Source organism: Gymnoscopelus microlampas, assembly GCF_963454915.1.
Source record: "Gymnoscopelus microlampas genome assembly, chromosome: 13".
Lineage (NCBI taxonomy): Eukaryota > Metazoa > Chordata > Actinopteri > Myctophiformes > Myctophidae > Gymnoscopelus > Gymnoscopelus microlampas.
The window spans coordinates 45,450,223-45,476,660 of NC_139950.1; the positions used below are offsets into that span (position 1 = coordinate 45,450,223).

The following is a 26,438-nucleotide window of genomic DNA, read 5'->3' on the forward strand; positions in this document are numbered from 1 at the left end:
TTCCTCTCCGATGACGAAGCATAGAGAGAGACCAGAGGGAAGCTGATCTCTAGTCAGCAGCACTAGCTCTTCTTACCAGTGTTGCCATGTCCGCTTATTGTAAGCCACTTTGGGCTTCTTTTTCTGTAAAGTTGCTTGTAAATATTGGTTAGTTGCGGCCGGGTTTTTTTTTTTGGCTTGTTTTTAAAGTGTAGTTGCTTATTTGGGCTTGTTTTCTAATGTTGTATAAACCAGGGGTTCTCGAACATTTTCACGTCATGGACCGCCCCAAATTTATATGTATTTGTCCGCACAGTACCTGATTTGTGAGACCCCCCCCCCCCTTTTTTTTTTTTTTAAATCTACAAGCTCACAACGCGTTGTAGCCTGCTTGTTTCTCCCGCAGGAGCCTGGCAACGCTGACACCTCAACTTTCCCGGAAGTCAGGAGGAAGTTGTTGTGCTGATGTGAGCAAACCGCTCGCGACAAGCCGTTTATATTTTGTTGAATTAGAGTTTAGATATAATTAATTACGAATTAATAAGTATAATTAGAGCTATAAACAGTTCGTTTTGAACGACATGGACAAGCTTCGTCGTGTGTTAAGCGGCCAGGAGGAGAACGAAGAGCTGGGTCTGACAGCACAGGTATGTAATGTAATGTAATGTAATGTAATGTAATGTTAATGTAATGCAGTTAAACTTTTTCATGTCAAGGATCCCCAAATTGACACTTATTAGCCCGCGGACCCCCATTTGAAAAGATATACCTCAGGAACCCCCATAAGAGAAGATTTTTTACGGCTCTAGCAGTGATTCTCAACCATTTTAATTTCAAGGACCCCCAGTTTGACCCGCATTAGGGCTACAGACCCCCATTTAATGACATTTCTATCTCTGGGACCCCAATGTATAACCTAAAATCAATGTTCATTTAACTTTGAGAGTGTATAAATGGAACCAAATGGACCCTGACGGGTCCATTTGGTTCCATTTGTACACTCAGAGTTACAGACCCATAAGGGTCCATTTGGTTCCTTGCTATCCATCATTTAGCTGGGCACCCCCTGGAACTCCCTCAAGGACCCCTGGGGGTCCCCGGACCCCACTTTGAGAACCAATGATGTAATGTAATGTAATGTAATGTAATGCTACATGTCAACAGTTAGCATCATAAAGTCACTTTAACACCAGACAGCTACATAGCTTAGCCTAAGTCAGGCGTTTTTCTGGCCACGTACCCCTTGGCTGAGAGAGGGAGATAACTCAGGGACCCCCCCACTTTGTTGTGTATAACATTGTGTTGCAGATTAAACTTTTTCATAGTTATCATAGATCGCTTCATAGACTTGTTTGACAGCGTCTATCATCAGTCAAAAATGAATATCTTGTTTGGTTTGTTGACTTTTCTATTAATTGTGTTGGATTGATTTTAAATTTAATGTGCATTTTCAGACCTTTGACCACTCTATACTTAGTCAATTTGACCGTTGCCTCTGTACTTGGTCTGCTCTTTTTTCCTGCACAAACTCTTTGCCAAAAATAACAGATCTACAAGCACACAACGCCTCACAGTGCAAGGCGTTGTGTGCTTGTAGATCTTGTTATTTTTGGTTAATGTTCCCCTCAGAATAGCAGGGATTCAAGGGTTCAAGTTAATGTATAAAGAAGTTCCAATAACACAAAGATTTGGAGGGCCCCCTGTAGTAGCTCTGAGGACCCCCTGGGGGTCCCGGACCCCCTGTTGAAGACCCCTGGCTTAAATTAAGCTCAGATTTTGGAGAAGTTTGGCTGCACATTGTCTGTTAATGTTGAGTTCCTTAAATGTGTAAATGTCAGTTTATTATGTCGCTAACAGCTTGCTAACTTTGTTCTTTTTATTTAAAACAATCTTTATTTTATTTTTTTGTGCAGACTCGTGAACAAAGTCACTTAATCAGCAGAGGGCTGTCATGAGCTTTACTTCTAATGTACTTAGTTTGACCTCCCAGCAAGTATGTTCACGCAAATTAACTCTGTCAGCAGGGCTGTCATGAGTCTGGCCAGTGGTTCTCAAACTTTTTTAATTTTATGGACCCCCCCCCCCATAACTCCGAGAGTGTACAAATTTGGTTCCTTTTGTACACTCTCAGAGTTACAGACCCCTCACTCAAGGAACCCTGAGGGTCCCTGGACCCCCAGTTTGAGAACAACTGCTATAGGCTAATCACTTTCACTTATCTATCAATAGTTAGGCTAATCAATTTCACTTTGTCTGTGTGTTGCCACTTTTTACATGCTTTCATGAGAAGGAGGAAATGAGGTAAGATATTGACTTGCGCTTTAATGAGTTCATCATCTGAATATCACTATTACTATAAATGTGTGCATACCGCATACCATAAATAATATGCTAGATATTAGACCTGAACATCTTTAGGGAATGGGCTCTGTTATCCTTATGTGAAACCTTGCATCTGTTAGCCACTGTCTGGATATAAAATGCTTAATATCTGTCGTGGAAATCTGTCGGCATAACCTCAGAAACAAAGACTCAGAAACAAGGACACACAAAGCCATATCTTAAAACATGAATGATTTGTATTGTATTGTATTGTTGTAACAAGAGGCAGACTTACAATCCAATCCAATGGAATGTCCTGTCTGACCACAGTTTATTTACTAAGCCATGCACACGCTATTTTAGCACTCATCTGTATTGACAACAACACATGGTAGTACCTCTTGGTCCCTATAGGTTACAGGTCAAAGGTACAGATCATTTAAGAATACATTTACTAACACACTAGCTGTGGTACTGTGGTTACAAGGACACCAGCATACATCATTTAGAGTTCTCTTTAAATTAATAAAATAACTTATTTAAAATCTCCTCGACATTTCCTTCATCAGGCTGTTTTAGTAGTCACCTTGTCCACATCTATTTTATTTATAGTACAAGGGCTAGGGTTGTATAGGGTTTGTTAATTTATTTATTTGGATCCCCATCAGCTGTGCCCTAAAGCCTAAAGCACCGCAAGTCTTCTTAGGGTCCACATTTAAAAACGTATATACATTAAACATTACAGTTCACATACTGTAAATCAACACACACTAAAAAACTGCCTTTTCAGGTTCTTTGAATGTTCACCGTGTCTGATCTGTCATGTTGTGTTGTACGTACTCAATAGTGTGTGTGTGTTATAAAAGAATGTCTGAATGTACACCCTTGACAGTGGTAAAACGTCATCAGTAGGAAGTCCACGTCTGTTGTTCGGTGGGGTATTTCTGTGGGTCATTGTGACATCCTCTCATTGTTCTCTCACCAGGTCCTTGATTCTACCACGCTCAGCTACAGCACCAGGGTGAAATGGTTTGTCATATGCTTCGCTGGAGGCATCCTGTGCTCGATATTAGTGAGTCTTGGCTTGTATACTTTGCCACACATAGCAACGTCACTTCATCTAAAAACATTATTTTCAAGCGATAAACGTGGCAAAATGGATGCTGTTTATTGTTTGAAAAGGTATTAATGAGTAAATTAGGTTTAGGTCAAACCCATACTCGTTTTTCCACTGTCTGACTTTAAGCAAGTCTCTTAATTTGTCCCATAATAGCTAAATGTTATTTAGTAATGTGCATGAAATGCGTATATTTGAAGAATACTGTAAAACTATGAGCTAAAATCAGCAAACCTCTGGTGCTGACATTTGAAACAAATACTGTAGGTAGCCACTAGCCAGCCACATAAGACAGTTAGACAGATAACCCTGTCTGTCCCACTGATAACAGACAGAAGCCACTGCATACTGATAATTCACACTCACTCTGCTGTGATGAAAGGTCTACTCTCTTAACCACATATGCCGGCTTCCCCTATTTCGGGCATGTCATTATAGCTGACATTTTTCAAAAAAAGTCTTCTATAGCAAAAAGGTTGAAAACGGCACACTAACAGTGGTTAAGTATGACGTAGAAATGAGGGCTTAAGTGGTTCGGGGGGGTTACAGTCTTTTTGTATGCTGACAGTGCTGTCAATCTTTACCCCCTGGTTGTTCTGTAAAGTACAAGTTAAATGGTATCCAGGAACTGGCTTTACAGAGCTTTAGCACTAGGGGGAGCCCATGTTCTGTCATTATCACCGTGATGATCAAAATGTCTAGAATGATTTACACAAGAAGAAACTTTTAAGAAAGTGAAGAGTTTAATAGTGAAATTATTGTATAAGATAATCCAGGATGAGGTTAGTTAAGAACATACATATGCTGTAACTGTTTGGAATGACATGACTGCTTTGTTTTCTGTTTTTACCAGGGTTCAGCCCTGCTGTTCTTGCCCAAAGCCGGCATTAAGCTCTTTGCCGTCTTCTACACACTAGGGAACCTCGCAGCACTATCCAGGTAAGACTGCTGCCTAAGCCATGCATGGTCTACCGCAGGGGTTTTCAGCCCAAGGACCCCCTAGCTGAGAGGGAGATGAAGCAGGGATGAAATTGTGTTTTAGATTAAACTTTTTCTGTTTACTTGGTCTGCTCTTTTTTCCCTCTACACCTATACCTCTTTGCCAAAAATAGCCGATCTACAAGCTCACAACGCCTCGCGCTGCGAGGCGTTGTGAGCTTGTAGATCGGCTATTTTTGGCTAAAGTTCTCCTCAGAAAAGGGATGCTAGGGTTCAAGTGGTCAAGGTAAAAGAAAAAAATCATATCACACGAAGATTTGGCGGACCCCCTGTAGTAACTCTGAGGACCCCCTAGGGGTCCCGGACCCCCTGTTGAAGACCCCTGGTCTACTGATGTTCCAACGGTACATTTCCATCCTGTGTGGGACATTATCGTGATATTCAAATAAGATCAGGCCCAGGAAAAATACAGTGCTGCTGATATTAGGACGGGTACAAGTAACTCTAAAGTTAACACTTTATCTTCTTGGGGAATCCATCTTTTATGATCTTTTGACAGTGAAGTGACAATCTAAGGACCTTTTCTAATAACTACAAAAAATAAATATATATAGATATATAAGGGGGGAAAAACACCATTACTGCATCAAAAGTAAATAATCAACAAACTATACTATAAAAACTGTGGCCAAATTGTCAAATCATATAAGAAAGAGGCAGAAATTGAGAAAATAGCAGATCTACAAGCTCACAACGCCTCGTTTTTCACAATAATCTGTTGAACCAAGTCAAACAGAATGGACTGCTTATCACTCAATGTTGTGCTTATCAGGGTGGGTGGGTCCACAGTTCAAATATGATTATTTTGGGGGGTCATGGCCTGAAAAGGTTGAGAACCACTGCTGTAGGAGGCGAGCCATCTAGTGCAGTGGTTCTCAACCTGGGGGTCGCCAAATAATTTGGGGGGGTCGCCAGATTTTTGGGTGAATTTGAAAAAAAAAAAAAAAAAAAAAGGTTTTTTTTTTTTTACAAAATATGTTTTTATGTTATCATAAATTCATGTTTTATCAGTTAATTTACTTAATTTACCCACTTTTTGCAAAAATGTTTTGATAATAAACAATTATCAAATAACCTATTATAATTAAATAACCTTCGCGCGCTCGAACGGGACCGCGCGCGTGCACGCGGGGGGTCGCGGGAAATAATATCATTATTTTGGGGGTCGCGGCCTGAAAAGGTTGAGAACCTCTGATCTTGTGTGTGTGTGTGTGTGTGTGTGTGTGTGTGTGTGTGTGTGTGTGTGTGTGTGTGTGTGTGTGTGTGTGTGTGTGTGTGTGTGTGTGTGTGTGTGTGTGTGTGTGTGTGTGTGTGTGTGTGTGTGTGTGTGTGTGTGTGTGTGTGTGCGTGCGTGCGTGCGTGCGTGCGTGCGCGCGCGCGCGCGTAGCGCGGCCCGAGTGCCGCGATATGAGCTATGAACATTTGTGCAATTCTTTGAATATATATATTTTTCAAAGCAAACGTTTGTAACTCAAATCTTTGCTTCTGGGGGTCCCTGGCACAAAATATTTTGAGATGGGGGTCCGCGGCCAAATGCATATCATTTTGGGGGTCCATGACATGAAAAAGTTTGAGAACCACTGACATAGTAGCATAAGGTTTTTTCAAAAAAACACTTAGGATTTAGAAGATATTTTGTAGCCTCAGGTCTTAATGGGTTAAGTATGCAAATAGTTCCATGGAAGTGTGCCATTGATTTAGAGAAGACCGTAATCTTAGGATCCTCCTGGTATGGGGAGGTTTCACATCCTGTACAGACACTCACTTCCTGATGTGGAGCGTGTAGCGCGGCCCGAGTGCCGCGATATGAGCTATGAACATTTGTGCAATTCTTTGAATATATATATTTTTCAAAGCAAACGTTTGTAACTCAAATCTTTGCTTCTGGGGGTCCCTGGCACAAAATATTTTGAGATGGGGGTCCGCGGCCAAATGCATATCATTTTGGGGGTCCATGACATGAAAAAGTTTGAGAACCACTGACATAGTAGCATAAGGTTTTTTCAAAAAAACACTTAGGATTTAGAAGATATTTTGTAGCCTCAGGTCTTAATGGGTTAAGTATGCAAATAGTTCCATGGAAGTGTGCCATTGATTTAGAGAAGACCGTAATCTTAGGATCCTCCTGGTATGGGGAGGTTTCACATCCTGTACAGACACTCACTTCCTGATGTGGAAGGGTTTTCTTGTTTCGTTTTGACTAGATACTACTTGGCTTCTATTGTGTAAAGTTGTGTGTATCTTTCTATGACATGTTTTATCCTTAAGCAACTTTTAGAGTGTTCTCATCATCTCACGGCATTAGCAGCTTGCATTTGAATAGAAACCTAGACACACTAGACACCATCTATAGACCTCAGATGCTGTGACAAACCACATTGTGTTTTCCATTGACATGCTGTTGACTGTTCATTGACGGTGGTATTGTTTTCCAGCAGGGGGCAGTCTTTTTGTCTCAAGTGTCATATTATACAGTATCTACCAGTAACATGTTGACAGACACACAAGACAATGAATGAAACTGGATCACCTTGGGTTTCCAAACCCCTGGTTACTGCTCCAAAGACATAACAGTGTTGTTTTAAATAGGCTTTGAACACAGTTTACAGTTTAGGCATTTAGCAGACGCTCTTAATCCAGAGCGATTTACAGTAAGCAAGGACACGAGATAATATATCATAATACATCAAATGCATAAAAATAGTAATCTAATAATAAAGTAATACATAAGTAAACCAATAATATAATAATAACTAATACAGACGTAAAACAAGAACCTGTCATCAGCCTACATTGACACTATACACGCTATAGGATGGCAGGTCAACAATGACCTGGCATCTGTCTACATAACATGCCATCTAAGTTACATGTTAGCCTTTGCATAATCCTGCAAGGTCGCCAAGGCTAGGAGGTCAAGTGCTACGGGCTGAACACAAGTGACAACATTATACAAAGCCAGATGGTTTCACCACCACTGTGCCAGTCTCAGTGGAAGGCTGTATCGGAGACATGGAGTCGAACACAAAACACACAGGATTAAATGTTTTCTACAAGGAAATCATTTCTATTCTAAGCTCACAACGCGGCGCATCTTGGCATGTTGCGAGTGTTCTAATGTGCAACACAAGATGAAGTATAAAATAGGGCATACATTTTTGAAAAAGCATGATGAGATGAAATAATGGACATATAAGGTTTCTACCTGACATAAACAATTTATGAAGCATTTCGTGCAAGTCCATTCTGTTTATAGAGCCTAAGTGAGGAAGTTTGGCCTGCTTCCTGCTGGGGTATACTGTAACGTATAGGGCCGTTGGCATTCACTTTCTGGAGCTGTTGAACCAGAGGTGGATTACTCTGACCGGCTCATCATGGGTCACCATATTTTAATGTCTAACATCCTCACGGCTAAAGTCTGTGATGGTTACGGTTAGACGCACTGATGTAATGGCCCACAGCAAAATTACTAATCAGCCGTGTGGTAGTCCATATAATTTACTGTGTATTTCACCCTGAGCACTCGACAAGTCCTCACCTAGCACTCTGCTGCAGTGCACACCTTCAGTGGTAAAAGTAACTAGTAACTAAAGTTTTCAATGAATTGTAGTGGAGTAAAAGTACAATATTTGCCTCTGAGTTGTAATGTAGTAGAAGTAAAAGTACCAACAATTTGAAATACTCCAGTAAAGTCAAAATACCTCAAAATTGTACTTAAGTACAGTACTTGAGTAAATGTACTTAATTACTTTCCACCACCGCACACCACGCTGTATGACACTCCACTCTGAACAGACAGCCCCCTCAGTCGTGCTCAGCACTTTCTGGCTAGCTGAGTGGGGATAGCCTTTGTTTTGATTCCGTATGCTGACGTCATACCTGCCATTCTGCAACCCACGTATTAAGAAACGGTAATGGAGTTGTTGATCGTGGGTTTTGAATGTGTCATCGTGTACTCATGATTATTACTGTGTACTACGACTGAGGGAAAGATTCAGATATATCACTTGTGTATTATTATACTTACTGCTGATGTGTTTTTCATTTATACATGTATGTGTAAGTATTAACTTTTTTTTGTTGGGGGGGTCTGGGGCCAAAATTCATATCATTTTGGGGGTCCTTGACATGAGAAAGTTTGAGAACTGAACCACTGATGTTAGCAACATATTTTCTTTTCAAAAAAAAATGTTAGGATTTAGAAGACATTTGTAGAATCCCTCAGAAGCAAAGATTTGAGTTAGAAATGCTTGCTTTGAAAATATATATATTCAAATATTTGCTAAAATTTTCACGATTTAAGAAAAATAGCAGATCTACAAGCTCATAGCGCGGCACTAGGTGCCGCGCTATGAGCTTGTAGATCTGCTATTTTTGAGTAGCCAAAGATGTGTTTTTCATTTATACATGTATGTGTAACTTATTAACTTTTTTTTGTTGTTTCATTTCAAGCACCTGCTTCCTGATGGGACCATTAAAACAGTTAAAGCGCATGTTTGAACCAACAAGACTGATAGCCACCATTGTTATGCTGGTAAATACATTCTTTTTTCCCCAGTTTTGCTACTGTCTATCTCTGTACATAGTCCCCTGTAGCTGTAGGGTGGACAAAAACAACAACATATTTCTGGTTAAGTATACATAAGGTGACAACATTCTCACAGGGTTCATCAGTAGTTATTTGGGATGGTTGAGGTGCTATATAGCACCGCCGCCATATAAAGCCCCTGTGTGGTTCTTTGCTTGTTTAGTTTTGGCACCTTTTTAATGGTTCTATTGCAAAATTAGACAAAGGTGCTATGTGGCACGTTTAAGACAGGTGCTATAGCACTTTTAAGACAGGTGCTGTAGCACCAAAATAGGTTCCCCTATGATTATGAGCCAAAGAACCACTTTTAGTCCTATAAAAGTAGAAAGTACTCATTATGCTGAATGTCCTATTTGACAAGTTTTCAAATGTTTAAAATGCATTAAAATCTTTTGAAAATAGCAGATCTACTAGCTCACAATGCGTCGCATCTCATTATGCTGAATGTCCTATTTGACACGTTTTCAAATGTTTAAAATGCATTAAAATCTTTTGAAAATAGCAGATCTACAAGCTCAGAATGCGTCGCAGATCGGCTATTTTCAAATGGTCAAAATAAATGTAGGGATGAAGTGGATAATGTATGTTTTGTAATAATAATACAAATCTGCAAAGTAACTAAAGTGTTCAAATAATTGTAGTGGAGTAAAAGTACAATATGTGCCTCTGAGATGTAGTGGAGTATAAGTAAAAGTACTGAAAATTAGAAATGCTTAAGCAAAGTAAAAATACCTCAAAACTGTATAGTACAGTACTTGAGTAGTAGTTACTTACACCACTGCTCTTTAGTATCATATGTGTTTAGTCAGTAAGGGAACTGAATCTGTCTGAGCTGAGTACGAGATTAACGGACAGCTTCGCGGCACTGTTGGGGATCACGCCATTGACTATGATTAATTTTCCTATAAGTATTTGTTGATAACGAGAAATGTGTTTTAACTCCGGCGTATCATTTCCGATCTGCTGACGTCACGTCAGATTATCCACATTCCGCGCGTCCTGTTGACATCTGTTCCTTCCGGATTTATTTAATCTTTGTTATTCAATCTAATCGAGGTCTGTGTGCTCGTCTATCAATGAATCCGGATAAACAGACAACGAGACGCACAGAATAATATGAGAATGTAATCGGAAAAAATAGATAGTGCCGTCTAGGCCTGTTGCAATTAATCGCAATTATATGAGATAATCGTTTTTTTTTTTGCATATCGTCATAATCGTTTCCATGTTGAAAAATGTTCACATCGTTTCAAATATTAAAAAAAATCAGAAATAGCAGATCTAAAAGCTTACAGTGCGTCACTTCGTGACGCGTTGTAAGCTGACGCATTGTAAGCTTGTAGATCTGCTATTTCTGATTTTTTTTAATGTATGAAATTATTAAATATGTCAATAATTTATTTGTATATTTAAGTTATTTGTCATATCTGCCTTGTGCATTTTTTTTATTTGATTGGAACATATGAAGCCTTTTTAGGCTTTATAATATGTTCCAATGTTTAATGGCCAAACACACAATTCAATCGTTAATCGCAATTATTTGAGTGAAAATTAATCGTCAACTTAAATGTGTAATCGTGACAGCCCTAGTGCTGTCAAATGATATACGGTAAGCAGTGTTGCCAGATTATGTGAGACAAACAAGCGACCAGGTCTAGGAAAACCAGCCCAAAAGAAGCGCCTATGGGCCACATGAACACTTTAACATATACATCTGCTATTTTCAAATAAAATCTTGCGGGGAAAATTATAATAAGCAGATCTGGCAACCCTGACGGTAAGGTAAGCTCATTTATTTCAAATAGCATTGGGTCACAATGGGGAGCATGCCCCCCCAAAAAAGGGGCGAGGCTTTGGTGGAGACACACTGTCCGGTCTGGTCTGGTGTATGTTCTGTGTCAGACAGTTGATGTGGGGAACCGGCCACTCATAGCTGTGCTCAGCCCCGTGTCTAAAGCCAATAATAATACCCAACATTTTGATTGAGAGTTTTACCTCCTGCATTGCTTTACTCCATCCATGACAGTCATGTCATGTGGGAACAACAGACGCGACGTGGAATCTCTCTGTTTTCCATTCGTCTTAAGCCCTGGATTAAGTGAGGCTCCAGTTTATTGTCATCTGTATTTGCTTACTCCTTAGGTGGCCTGCGGCTGGCTAACCTTTGAGTGTAGACATAACCGATTATAAGAGTTAGAATCCTTTGTGGTATATTACCCACTTTGAACCTGGTGTCTATGTTTGGGGCATGTCAATAGGCAAACATTTTCTGTTTTTTCTTTTATGCCTTTTGGTTAGAAGCCTTGTGTTTTCTGTAAATGGCCAAACAGTTCACATATAACAAAAGTGTTACCATTTTTTTCATATTGTGAGTTTCGTATTGTTGCGCACGTTTGCCAGATATTTACTTTGACTTTTTTTTGTCATCCTCCAGCTCTGCCTTGTGTTGACACTCTGTGCAGCGTTTTGGGTAAGTAAATAAATAAGACTGAAACTGGTTGGACTGTGTATCGGGTACTAGTAGCGGCATTGGGTTGCTGCAGAGATATTCACGTCACATCTGCTTTTGTATTTCTTTGCACAGTGGGACAAAAAGTTGTTGGCTCTCATCTTCTGTATTCTGCAGTTCTTGGCAATGACATGGTAAGTGCTACCCTACCTCCCTCAGCCATCTCTCCACTGTAGAACAGTTGGCTAACAATTATTTTAGCCACCATTGTTATGCTGGTAAATACATTCTTTTTCCCCAGTTTTGTTACTGTCTATCTCTGTAAACAGTCCCCTGTAGCTGTAGGGTGAACGAAAACAACAACATTTTTCTGGTTAAGTATACATAAGGTGACATACATTCTCACAGGGTTCTTCAGCAGTTATTTGGGATGGTTGAGGTGCTATATAGCACCGCCGCCATATAAAGCCCCTGTGTGGTTCTTTGCTTGTTTAGTTTTGGCACCTTTTTAATGGTTCTATTGCAAAATTAGACAAAGGTACTATGTGGCACGTTTAAGACAGGTGCTATAGCACTTTTAAGACAGGTGATGTAGCACCAAAATAGGTTCCCCTATGAGCCAAAGAACCACTTTTAGTGCCATTTAGCAGTGGTGGAAAAAGTACTAAAATGTTTTACTTCAGTAAAAGTATCAATACTGCAATGTAGAACTCATTACGAGTAAAAGTCCAGAATTCCAAATTTGCTTGAGTAAAAGTACAAAAGTATTGGTATCAAAATGCACTTAAAGTACCAAAAGTAGAAAGTAGTCATCATGCTGAATGTCCTATTTGACAAGTTTTCAAACGTTTAAAATGCATTCAAATCTTTTGAAAATATCAGACCTACAAGCTGATCTACAAGCTCACAGCAGATCTACAAGCTCACAATGCTTCGCATCGCGACGCATTATGAGCTTGTAGATCGGCTATTTTCAAATGGCCAAAATATATGTAATTATATGCAATTATTTTGTCAATGATACCCATTCAAATCAAAAGGCATTCACACAGGAAAGCATAAGATCTTTAGTCCAGCTGCCTCAGCTTGTGTTATGTGTCAATGAGTTGAGATCATTGGGCTAATTGTAAGCTAATCTGACTTAGTGCCCTGGAGCCCATGCTTGGCCTAAATCCTGTAAATGGTTAAACTTGAACTGTCAGACACCCAAAGTGGCCTCATGGCACATGCTTGGTCTGGGGGGAAAAAGCTATGCTTGCATTTTCTCTCAATGTTTTGAATATTCTAACGGTATGCTGTATGTGATCTTACGGTTTAGTAGTTGATCTGGTGTTACAGTGTGATAGCTAATTGATTAGTTAAACGTATCAGTAAGGAACTACAGTATGAAGTGTCATATGTTTATCATTATACTATAATTGGAAATTTGGTATTTTGTGGTATTATAAATTTGATTAGCTTAGGATTCTCCCTAGTATTTATGAACAATGAATTATGTTTGGTTTAGGTACCTTTGTTTAGTAGTGGAGTTGTGATGAGGATAAGCTGCATCACTTTTCACTTAAAGGGACGTTCACGTACAGTAGATGGGTTTTCACGTGCATCAGGGGTGAGGACGCTGGTGCGTTTGTTATTACACCTGGCATAGTCCATGTTGGCGGCCGTTCAGTGTTGCGATGTGAGTGTCTCTCACATGGTTTGGTGTTTATGTTCTACCTACGTCGATGCACAACGTTACCTCCACCTACTCTTTTTTTTTTGAGAAGGAGGGGGCAGAGGAAAACGTGCTCACTACTGCCCAAAGGTCGCCAAGGGTACTTCTTGCAAACGTACATAAAATGCACGTCGGGTCGAGTGCAGTCCGCAGCCAGACGGACAGAGGACCGTTCGACTGACAAAACGTGATGAATCTGTCTCCCCCTCCGGTCCATATTTCAGCCCGTGGTTCTTACGTCGACTATGTACTGTGTGTCACTTTAAGTGGGAGGGTTTTTTGCTTGGGAGAAAACGTGACGTCAGGGTAGGACATATCTCCTGTCAGTTGTGGATCGTTCCCTTGCCAACTAGTTTTAGACACCGTGACCCGTATTTTTTTTGATTGACACCGTGTGAGCTTGATTGAGCTTGTGATTGACTTGGCGGCACAGCAGCAAATAAAAGGTCCAGCCGGTGATGTGTCTTGGCGTGTCAGTGAGTGTATTTGTTAATGTGAGCATATTTGCACAGCGGTGACAAAGAGTTTCTGTGTATGAGAAGAACACGTTACTACCCCCAGCAGCTCAAGTAGGATCATAATGGACTGGTCTCTCTGGGCAGCAGAAACCTGCGTCATCAGACAAGACATGATTGGCCTTAACTGTTGCTGCTAGCACACGAATATGGGGAGAGATTTGTCTCAAAAGTATTTGTGAATCCAATACCAAGATGCACAAATATTCTTTGATTTACAAATGTGTTTCCATGATTTACAAATGTATTTTGCGATCTACAAACACAAATTATTTATTTGTGACTTTTGTAAATTTGAATTTGTAATTTTTACAAAAAAATATTATACTTGTGTGTGCATTTATCATAAAATATCATTTGTAAATCATCTATTCTGTGTGTGAATTGTTGGATCTTATTTGTGAGTAGACCAACACACGCATACATTCCTTTTTCCTGTTACATCATTTTGAGACAAACATCATGCTTTTTTAAGAGAATTTTTACAAATGTATTTTCCTATCCACAAACTTACTTGTAACTTGTAAGTTCGCATTTAAATACATGTGCTAAGTTTCACACAGTGTTGGTGAGATTCACTCTCACTTTCTGCAGATCTGTGTGTTGGTGAGATTCATATACTTTCTGCAGATCCGTGTGTCTGCAGATCCGTGTGTCTGCAGATCCGTGTGTCTGCAGATCCGTGTGTCGGTGAGATTCATACTTTCTGCAGATCCGTGTGTCTGCAGATCCGTGTGTCTGCAGATCCGTGTGTCTGCAGATCTGTGTGTCTGCAGATCCGTGTGTTGGTGAGATTCATAATTAACTTTCTGCAGATCCGTGTGTCTGCAGATCCGTGTGTTGGTGAGATTCATACTTTCTGCAGATCCGTGTGTCTGCAGATCCGTGTGTTGGTAAAATAAATAAAACTAGAAAAAGTGCTCCTCGGAGCACAGGTCTCCGCCAGGTCAGGTAGGTTATTGTGGGCCAGCAATTTTCGGAATTCGCCAATCAGGATGGAATATAAAAAATTTGACAGATCCATCTTGATCACTTGACTATAGAGATCATGTGTACTGATTTGCATGTTTGGACAAAATTAAAAGTAATATAAAAAATAAACTTCCTGGTGACGCTATAATAGGGCAATGTTAAAAGGGTGGCGTTTGTTCTTCAACGTAGTGCAAATGTGCGTGCAAAGTTCCACCACAATTGGACGCTGTTGTTCATGATTTGCGGCATTTTGTTCAAAACGGGCCACTCCTGCAAACTTTAGATGTCAATGTTAGCCAATCACGATGGAATATGAAATATCAAACAGATGCATCTTGATCACATGACTATAGAGATCATGTGTACCGATTTGCGTGAAATTTGGATAAAATATGAAGGCTTAATCTAAAAAAAAAAAGTTTTACATAAGTCGGCCTCCTGGTGGCGCTATAAAAGGCTAATGTGAAAAATGCAGGGCAGATGTTTTTCCTTGGCCTCTAGGGAGTATGTGTGCATAGTTTCACGCAGGTCGGTGCAGTTATAGTTAAAAACACAAATCGGCCTTTTATAGCGCCACCATGAGGCTGATTTGAACATTTTCAAATGGCATTTCTTCCTCGGCCTAGTGGGAACATGCGTGTTAAATTTCACATAAATCGCAAGCTGCGTTCATGATTTGAGGCATTTAGTTCAAAATGGACCAATCCTGCAAACTTTGGAAGCCAACCTTAGCCAATCAGGATGGAATATGGAAAATCAGGCAGATCCATGTTGATCACATGACTATAGAGATACTGTGCACCGATTTGCGTGATGTTTGGATAAAATCTGTAGGAGTACTGTCCAAAAATGTCTTTTGCACAAATCGGCCTCCTGGTGGCGCTATAAAGGGCCCATGTGAAAAATTTGGGGCAGAGGTTCTGCTCTGGCATCCAGGGAGTGTGTGTGCACAGTTTCGCTGCGATCAAGCCAACGGTGCCAGAGATTAGCTGTTCACAGACACACGGACAGACACACACACGGACACACGGACGGACGGACAGGGGGTAAAACATACTCTCTCGCCATGCCTTCGGCCTGGCGGATAAAATAAAATAAAATAAAATAAAATAAAATAAAATAAAATAAAATAAACTGTCTATATACTGGGGGGGGGGGGGGGGGGATTGTAACATCTTCACAGTCTAATGGTAGGTATGATGTCTCCCCGGGATCCAAACTAGTTAAAATAGCAGATCTGCAAGCTTGTAGATCCGCTTGTAGATCTGCTATTTTCATTGCGTGTTCTTTTTAATTAATTGATGGAATTTCTTAGATTTTTTATTTATTAGTTTTTAGATTTTAGACTTTTGGGTGGGACATTTTTTTGAAATTATATATAATATATTTGAAACGGAAAAAAGGGATCTTTCCTTGTGAACCATAAAAATGTGTACATGAGCCACAAAAGGGTCCCCACCCACTGTTTGGGAAACAGTGATCTAACCCAGTGGTTCTCAACCCTTTCAGGCCGTGACCCCCCAAAATAATCATATTTGAACTGGGGACCCCCCACCCTGATACGCACTTGGAATGTAGGAGTTGATGCATTACGTTTAGTTTGACTCTATTGTGAAAATAGCAGATCTTCAAGCTCACAACGCCTCGCAAGGAAGGAGTTGTGAGCTTGTGGATCTGCCATTTTCAAAATGTTTTCTTATATTTAGTTCTACATGTTGAGAACCACTGATCTAACCAAACTTGACCAGCTTATCAGCTGGGCTGTCCAGTGTCCAACCATCTGACCAGCTAAGTCCAGCTGGTAAGCTGGTCTTTGCTGGTCAGTCCACCCATTTGACCAGCAAAGACCAGCTACCAGCTTGGCTTTGCTGGTCAGTGCAGCCAGCCAGCTGGCTGACCAGCAAAGACCAGCAGAATCCAGCTTAGTGACCAGCTAACCAACTACACTGACAAACCAGCCTGACCAGCTTGTCCAGCCTGGTATGCCAGGCTGGACCTGCTTAAGCTGGTTTGGTTTAGAGTGAAGTGACAATTTAAGAATCTTAGAGACCATTTTAATACCAAAAAAAAACAAAAAAACATTACTGCATCAAAATAATCAACAAACTATAGTTACTATACTATAAAAAATGGTCAAACATTGGCCAAATTGTCTAACAATAATAATAATAGAGGATATGCGCATGCTTAAAGTGAATGGCACATCGAGTGGCAAAGCAACATGCAAAGTGAGTTTAACATTGTTTAATGTTGTTTAATGCAATCAGATATGGCTTTTCTGTTTGGGTGCATGGGCTGTCAAGGCCAGAAAGTATTTTTTTGACACTCAGTAGGCATTCCTGCATAACTTCCGGGTTTGATGATGATGTCACACGCATATCAAGTGCACGTGTGTGCTCACACACACACACACCCCCCCCCCCCCAGTATATAGACAGTATATTTTATTTTATTTTATTTTATTTTATTTATTTTACCAACACACGGATCTGCAGACACACGGATCTGCAGACACACGGATCTACACGGATCTGCAGACACACGGATCTGCAGAAAGTGTGAATCTCACCAACACACGGATCTGCAGACACACGGATCTGCAGACACACGGATCTGCAGAAAGTATGAATCTCACCAACACACAGATCTGCAGAAAGTGAGAGTTAATCTCACCAACACTTTGTGAAACTTAGCACATGTATTTAAATGCGAACTTACAAGTTACAAGTAAGTTTGTGGATAGGAAAATACATTTGTAAAAAATATCTTAAAAAAGCGTGATGTTTGTCTCAAAATGATGTAACAGGAAAAAGGAATGTATGCGTGTGTTGGTCTACTCACAAATAAGATCCAACAATTCACACACAGAATAGATGATTTACAAATGATATTTTATGATAAATGCACACACAAGTATAATATTTTTTTGTAAAAATTACAAATTCAAATTTACAAAAGTCACAAATAAATAATTTGTGTTTGTAGATTGCAAAATACATTTGTAAATCATGGAAACACATTTGTAAATCAAAGAATATTTGTGCATCTTGGTATTGGATTCACAAATACTTTTGAGACAAATCTCTCCCCATACACGAACACTGTGTACTCGAGTCTCACTCTGACTGTACCGTGAGAGTAGGAAGCATCATCGTCACCGTGGCAACCGCAATCGCCCACACATTCAAGCCTAGTCATAGGAGACTGAGGACACGGTGCATTTACGTTCAGACACTCCCGTCACTTCCTGTGTTAGCCTGGATACCAGTGTTGATTTTGAGAGCAATTTTTGATTTAGTTTTAGTCATAGTCTTTTGAACAAAATTCCATTTAGTTTTTTTTTTTTTCATATTTTGGTCATCTGTTTTAGGTTTAGTCTGGTTTTAGTCGACTAAATATAAGATTTTAGTCGACTAAATATAAGATTTTAGTCGACTAAATCTACAGTTGATTTAGTCGGCTAAAATGTATTTTGGCGGTGCCTTGATGGCGGCGTAATGGCTGATTTTACACATGGTTGCATGCTGAAAATAGCCGATCTACAAGCTCACAACGCGTCGCAGCGCGACACGTTGTGAGCTTGTAGATCTGCTTTTTTCAGAGCGCAACACCCGAGCGCAACCAAACATAAAATGACTTGTCTTTTTAGTTCTACTGGATCTCTTCTCCTCTCGTCCCTCCCTAACATTGTAGTCTAGTTTTTATTTTTTGACGAAATTATCAATATATTTAGTCTTAGTTTAGTCATCGTAGCTTAGTTTTTATTTCGTTTTTATTTAGTTTTCGTCAGTGAAAAAAGGTAGTCGACGAACATTTTTCATCATAGTTTTAGTCGACGAAATCAACACAGCTGGGGATACCAAACGATAATATATAACAGTTATTGTGTTCATAATACTTTTGATAGGGAACATTATGGCTGTAACTTTGCCAAACTCCTACCCTGTGGTATGCAGGACCTTCCATTACCTCGGCCTTATTGTAATTATTACCACACTGCCAGTTCCCACATCTACGGAGTAGAAGAGCCGGGCCTGCTGTGTGATGGTTGAATGAGAGGGCAGCCATACGCTGTTAATTATTCATTTATTGTACTTACATGCCTCACATGTTTCAAATAACTGGGACGCTTGGAAGTGATTGATTTGGCATCGTCGTTGGCTGTACCGTAGGTCGTAACACAAGATGATGAATGTGTGTATTACATTTAGTGTTTTAAAGGGGTAGTTCACCCAAACAAAATGATTAGTCACCCCATGGAGACTTGAATTCATGGATATATATATATATTTTTTGGCCAATATTTTGATGACCAGCGGCGCTGTATGCAGTGGTAGGCAGGCACAAAGGAGACTCTTTGTGTGTCCTACCGGAACCACTGCCGGTCATCAAATTACTGGCTTAGGAATGCGACAAAAACTAAAAAAATATCCATGAATTCAAGTCTCCATGGGGTGACTAATTGATAGGAAAAAAAAGTCATTTTAGGGGTGAACTATCCCTTTAAGTGCAAACCAATTTAGAATCCTCAGTTCATCAGAGTTGTCCCTGTAGTTCACAGCAACCACTTGTTGATAATTAAAAATGGGTTTAATGAGGTGATCCAGTCAACATTATCAATTGTCCATCCAGTATGTTCTTGTCTCTGATGGACTGTTCACAGCTTGAGCATCCTCCTTCTTCTTTTTCACTATTTAGACTGTTTTATATTGTATTTGCTGGGTACACACACAGTAAAATCCTCAGTGTAAATGGACAGGTCCGTTTCTTTTTATTTTACAGTGTAGGTTTAACAACCGCAGTGTTAAGTAGTGAGTCCAGAAAGCAAAGCCAAAACTTCAGATGAAATGGTGCAAGACAATAATGGGATACAAACCCAGGCTTGTGTTAAATGCATGCACACACCCTAAAAAAACCTTTGAACACATTAGCCTTGTTGTCGACTGTGGATGTTGATGATTTAATCCTCTGGCGCACGTCTGTCAGAGATGCTGGGGTGAATGACTTTAATCTGTTTCATTATGTTGATGCCTCAATAAAGAACATGTTTACGCATTTTGTGTTAATTATCAAAATGCCTTTGTTAGAGAAGAGACAGCTGTTACCTATTAAGACCTAACAGTATCTGCCTTAAAGGTTAATGTTGCTGTTTTGGGCGAGCTAAAGCACATTGTACACAAACAAAAGGTTAAGCATTCTTCATGATTTGTATATGGAATGTGTTTTAGTCATGAAATAGGTAAGCTAATTGTTGCTAATTGAGAAGGCACACTGAGAAGGCTTTTATTATGACTGCACTTTTCTTTACACTTTTCTTTCAGTGTTGTGCAATTGTATTTTTACTGCATTTTATCTATTACGATCTTTGTCTTCAGTTTGTCATGTTTAGTCCGATACCAAATTTTAATATTGTCGGATTAGGAAATAGACAGGAACACTGACTTAAGGGAGTTGTGGAATAAATCTGATAATAAATTAAAAGGATGTAGTAATATGGCAAAGCAATAGATAGCTATAGAGTAACAGGACGATCTAGTCTTATTGGAATTCTTGGTTAAAGGATTACATTTTTTTTAAATTATTTTTTAACATTTTATTGAGTGGAAATTAGTTACATGAATTGATGTATTTGAATACTTGGACAAGGTGTATATATTTTTTTAAGTTAAATAACAAAAGGGTAGACGTAATAACCTTAGGCTTCAGTCTATACCTTTTTTTTCTCAGGCTAAATGTTTTGATGAATTCAGTATGTTTTGTATGATTTTTGTTTTGTTGTGAAAGTCTGAAAAAACAACTAAAAAAATAACTAATTCTCCTTTCTTTGTTCCTTTCCAGGTATAGCATCTCGTACATTCCATTCGCCAGGTAAGACAGCATCATCAGCATTAGGTTGACATACTGTAGTAACTGGGTGTTTGAGCCCAGTGACCACCATGATGTGTGCCACTACTGAGAATCCTAATGCCATACGTATAAATAAGTGTCACTGTCAGTCACGTGCCCACACAAACGTAACGTGGGTAATTAAACCCGACGAGGCAATCCTTGAATGAAAAAACATGTTTTTATTTACTGCTAAGCAGCACCCTGCTGTTTCCCTTCAACACATGGCCGTAATCCCCTGCTAGGAATAGACAGACGTCACCGGCCATCCCCTTGTCACCCAAATGGCAGCACAACGTCATGTCACACCCTCTCAGTGCTTTTAGCCTTATGGGGCCAGTTGTTGTTGTTTGGACGCACAAAAAAGTCTAACTAACATTCTGAGCATAAATGCACTTCATAGTCAGAACCAGTGTTGATTTTGAAAGCACATTTTTAATTTAGTTTTAGTCGTAGTCTTTTGAATAAAATTCCATTTAGTTTTAGTCATATTTTAGTCATCTGAAATGTTTAAATATTTTATATTTTAGTTGACTAAATAACATATGATTTTAGTCGACTAAACCTACAGTTGATTTAGTCGACTAAAATGTATTTTGGCGGGCTTTGAGGGCGTCGTAATGCCTGATTTTACACTTGGTTGCATGCTGAAAATAGCCGATCTACAAGCCCACAGCGCGACGCGTTGTGGGCTTGTAGATCTGCTATTTTCAGAGCGCAACACCCAAGCGCAAACGAGCATAAAATGACTTGCCTTTTAGTTCTACTGGATCTCTTCTCCACTAGTTCCCTCCCCAACATTTTTGTCTAGCTTTTATTTGTTGACGAAATTGTCAGTATATTTAGTTTTAGTCATCATAGCTTAGTTTTCGTCAGTGAAAAAAGGTAGTCGACACATTTTTTCGTCATAGTTTTAGGCGACAAAATCAACACTGGTGGTCAGACTCGGAAGTTATTCTCACTGTGTTTGGCTTTCATAATGTTCACCTTATGCAAGCTGGGAAACTCTCTGAGGACATGACAATACATGTAATCTAATCTATATATGGGGGAGGGGGCATAGCTGAATGAGTAGAGAGGCCGCTTGGGGAAACCGAAGGTCCCAGGTTCGATTCCCGGGCCTTGGCAATGTGTCGAGGTGTCCCTGAACAAAACACTCAACCATTAACTGCCTTGCTGGGTGAAGCTGAAAACAGAATTCCCCTCGCAGGTTCAAATAGGTCTAATTATTATTATGTATGGAGTAAAATATGTTTTTTTTGTCTTTTTCAAATGCTGTCACAAATTCACAAACGTTCAGAGGACACAAAAAAACTGTCCTCAAAATGTTGCTTTTCCTTCTATAAATCAAGCCATATGTCCCCCCGGCACCTGGCTGAGCTACCACTCAGAATGAGGCGAGAGAGGTGATGTTATTTTGACAGTCCAGCTGTAAACAGGGTTATCTCTCATCTAATGCCCCCTGGCCCCCCTGCAGTGAGCGCCTCGTGTACAGCGGGAGACTCTTTAATCCATTCTGACAGCTGAGAATCCTCCTACAAACATCCCTCATTACCCCTCCCCCACCTCCCCCCAGCCCAGATGCTAACACAGTCCAGACAAAGACCAATGTCTGCGCTGCTATAACCTCCCAAAGTCCAAATCTGTACAGAGAAATGTACAATGGTGCCGACTTTTTTTTTTAACGCTGTGGGTTACACTTCAACATTTTTACACCTATATTTCCTTTTTGTTTTGTTTGGTTTCTTTGTCAACAAATTTATTTTCCTCTGGCCTTAAGCCTCTCGCACTAATCCATTTTTTTCATTTAGTTGGGATTGGATTATTTAGCTGTCTGTTGTTTTTCATGGTATTATTTCACAGAGGTAAATAGAATAGCGTAAACAGGTGATTTGTACTTTTACCACGTGAGGGTGTCACGCGCCGAAAGTAGCCGATCTACAAGCTCTCACAACGCGATGCGAGTATAAATGAACATGCCCAGTCAAACTGTGATATCTGGTTATAGCCACATCACCACATGTCCAGGAGAGTTGATCCCTTAAAGTATGTTACCCCGTTAACTCTATTTAAGACCTGTCGTCTAGGCCTCTCACAATTATGACATAATCGCCTAATCGCATTTATTTGAGATAATCAATAATTTTTGGCATAATCGTCATAATCAATTCCATGTTTAAAATGTTCATATATTTTTTTTAAATGGCAAATAGTGGAAATAGCCGATCTACAAGTTCTAAACGCATCGCGATGCGACGCATTTTGAGCTTGCAGATCGGCTATTTCCACTATTAATGTTTATTTTTAAGTATGAAGTAATTAAATATGCGTTATTTGTCATATCTGCCCTGTGCACCTTTTGTTTACGAAGGCTAAAAGCCAAACAGAAATGTAATTTTTATTCATAATGTCCCATTCATTTTCAACGACAGAAACACAATTAAATCTTTAAATCGCAATTATTTGAGTGACAATTAATCGTCAAGTAAAATTTCATAATCGTGACAGCCCTACTGTCGTCCACACACACCATGTTAAAAGCTACTGCAAGTGATCTTCTGGCAGACAGAGCAGTCATTTGGATATTTCCTCAGAAATAAGAGACATCTAATTTGTGTTTTTTTTTTTCATACTGTGTTTTTGGAAGCGAAAATAAAGGCGCGCCTCAAATGAAGACGAATGAAGCGAACCTTTGGGTATTATAATGGCAAAAAGGGAGAATGCTGAGGTTGGATATTTTGTGTGTATGTGTGCTATGAAAGAACAAATCAGGTGAAGACGTAGGTGTGAGTCACCAACCCCCATCCTTCATGGTTTGCCTACGATCGGCTCTCTCCGTTTAACCTTGAGTGGGTTCACACCTCCTCCGCTGAATTTTGAGCGTGGCAGGCAGAGTCTGCATAGCAACACACTGATGGTGATGGCAATGGCAACGGCAACAGTGTGAAAGGAACGGAACAGGAAGAGGCGGCTGTCTGGCGTTGCCTTGGCGATGGCGTGCGTTGCGCCGTCCGTCAATGCACAGAACCTTGAAAGAGGAAGCCCCCCCCCCATTGGTAGCATGTGCTGCTGCCGCCCAGCCAAAACACGCTTACTTATTCATGATGAGCCTCTCCCTTAGCCCTCGTACGAAATGAGTTGTGTCATCTTCGCTTCTGTATGCATGACAGAAAAAAACAAATTTGCTTCAGCAAATACAAGATATCTAGAGTCTAATGCCAGGATAATTAGAACTCGTTATCGTATTTTTTTTAACCTATTAAGACCGGGAACGCGTCTGTGTCATTTTAAGATTTCTTTGGGCTATTCAAAAATAGCAAATATACAAGCTCATAGCGCGGCACCGAGTGCCGCGCTATGAGCTTGTATATCTGCTATTTTTTTTAAATCGTGAACATTTTTGCACATTTTTGAATATATATATATTTTTAAAGCGAACATTTGTAACTCAAATCTTTGCTTCTGGGGTTCCTGGAACAAAATATTTTGAGATGGGGGTCCGTGGCCAAATACATATAATTTCAGGGGTCCTTGACATGAAAACGTTTGAGAACAACTAAAATTATTGCAACAGTGTTTCAGAAAACTGTTAGGATTTAGAAGACATTTGTAGAATCCCCAGAAGCAAAGATTTGAGTTACAAATCTTTGATTTAAAAAAAAATATATACAGTCAAAGATTTAGCACGAGTTAGCGTGTTTTAGCTCGTAGTGCGGCACTTGGTGCCGTGCTATGAGCTTGTATATCTGCTATTTTTTTGAATAGCCAAAGAAATCTAAAACACACCGATTTTTTCCTGGTCTACATGTAAATGGCTTAACATATTGTCTGTTTGTTATTGCAAGCTGCTATTCATGTGTCTTTGTCTTTACAGGGACGCTGTGATGAAATGCTTTACTACCTGTCTGAGTTAGAACGGCTGAGTCCTTGGTGTCACGTGAAGACCGGTCCCAGTATGCAAACTACAAGCTCAGTGGCTCTGTAAAAAAAAACAAATATATATATATCTATATTGTTTTATATGCTATCTCTCTGCATTCTTAACATTGCTCTGTCAAACTGTGAATTCTCACTTTTGCCATTAATCTAGCCATTAACTAGATTGTTTTCTGTGGCTACAATCATAACTTATCAGCTTGTGTATTGCTTTGGGTGTGAGCGAGAACGACCGCTTTTAACGCTTAATATGTTTTAAAAAGATATTGCTATTGGTTTCTTGGCCAATTTTGTACCATTCGAGGGCAGGGAAATTACTTTCAAGTTTTGCTGTGCAGTGCCTGTAAAATACAACACAATTTGCCTTTCTACTTTATGCATTTGTATGTCTACTATGTACAGTAATATTTACTCTACAACACATGCATGTTTTATGTAAATTGCTTTTTCCTATCGGACCATGTGTTCAGTGAAGCACACGCACGCCGATAATACACTGGAGGCTATATCATATTGAGGTTTGATCAGCCAAAGAAACAAAGAACCACATAATGTAGTCTAGTCTAGCAGCTCTACCATGTGTTGTTAATATAACAACCCCCCACCCCTACAGACACACAGATCACCTGCATTTCTCTGGGGGGAGGGGTTATTTTATCCCCCCCCCCCCCCCTTTTTTTAATTTAACCCAATAAGACCTGAAACCGATTCTACAAATGTCTTCTAAATCACAACAGTTTTCTAAATAACATTTGTTTCAAACTTTTTCATAATTGTCAAGGACCCCCAAAATTAGATTTATTTGGCCACGGACCCCCCATCTCAAAATATTTGGTTCCAGGGACCCCCCAGAAGCAAAGATTGAAGTTAAAAATGTTCGCTTTAAAATAATATATTATTCACAGATTTGCACACATTTTCACAATTTTTCAAAAACAGCAGATCTGCATAGCGCTCATAGCGTGGCACAGATGCGTTCCCGGGTCTTAATGGGTTAATGGCCACAACCAATGCAATAATGACTCGGTCCATTCCGCCTTTGTGAGCGTTGTGATTCTGACGTGACCTGATAATATACCATAGCCTGCATAGGATTTCCCATGTTGCTTCATTCAACATGATGGCATATAGCCTCTGGAGGATGCAGTTGTCATGACAACCCCGGGAACATACATTCCCCAGCCCATCCCCATCTGCCATGCCTCTATGATGATCACATAGTTCCTGGCTTGTGTTAAATGCAAAAACGTGTCTCATGATATCAAACTACCTTGGATAACCTTGTGGTCACTCTAGTCTAGGGACCATGATGTTGTGTTGTTTTGCTTCACAGTCAAAGGATTTAAAGACCTGTGGTCTACCTTGATTATTCACATATAAGTCTTGTAGCTTAAGGGGTTTCTCCAGGTCTGCTGCTAAACAACAAGCGTGAAGCTTAATGTTTATTATTCACACATTTCTCCACATTTTTGTTAGGTATTCTTTACCTCCACTCTGCCTCATATACGACCCCTGCATAGTTTCATTAGATGGTCGTATACTAATGTCTGTGGATTGTCTTGGGACAAAAATCTCCTTTCAGCCGTACTCATTCAAGATGCCACATCAGTTTCAAGGGACATAATAATTTCAAGGCTCTGTGCTCTTAATTGTGGGGAGGTTAGTTTTGTTTTCTTTACCTTTTTACCACTGAATTTATTTCATAGATTACAACTAGGACGAAGAGGAGCAATGAGTCTGAGCTCTGCAAACTGTTTCCTGGTGATGTAATCCAGTGGTTCTCAACCGTTTCAGGCCGTGACCCCCAAAAAAGAATCATATTTGAACTGGTAAGCACTTGGAATGTAGGAGTTGTGGCATTACATTTTCGGTTCCACAGATAAATATTGTGAAAACAGCCGATTGAGCGAGGTGTTGTGAGCTTGTAGATCGTCTATGTTATGCCTCTTATGTTATTTGAC

At 39.8% G+C, this 26,438-nt stretch overlaps 1 protein-coding gene across 1 annotated transcript; it reads left to right on the forward strand.

Annotated features, from left to right (window-relative positions):
• Nucleotides 1-426: 426 nt before the first annotated feature.
• On the forward strand, nt 427-24,853 carry sft2d1 (SFT2 domain containing 1). Its single transcript, XM_084076907.1, has 8 exons — nt 427-626; nt 3,287-3,373; nt 4,272-4,357; nt 8,870-8,951; nt 11,440-11,475; nt 11,590-11,648; nt 20,494-20,523; nt 24,416-24,853. The coding sequence occupies exons 1-8, from the start codon at nt 561-563 to the stop codon at nt 24,453-24,455; spliced, it is 486 nt and encodes a 161-aa protein (XP_083933033.1). The 5' UTR covers nt 427-560; the 3' UTR covers nt 24,456-24,853.
• Nucleotides 24,854-26,438: the final 1,585 nt, after the last annotated feature.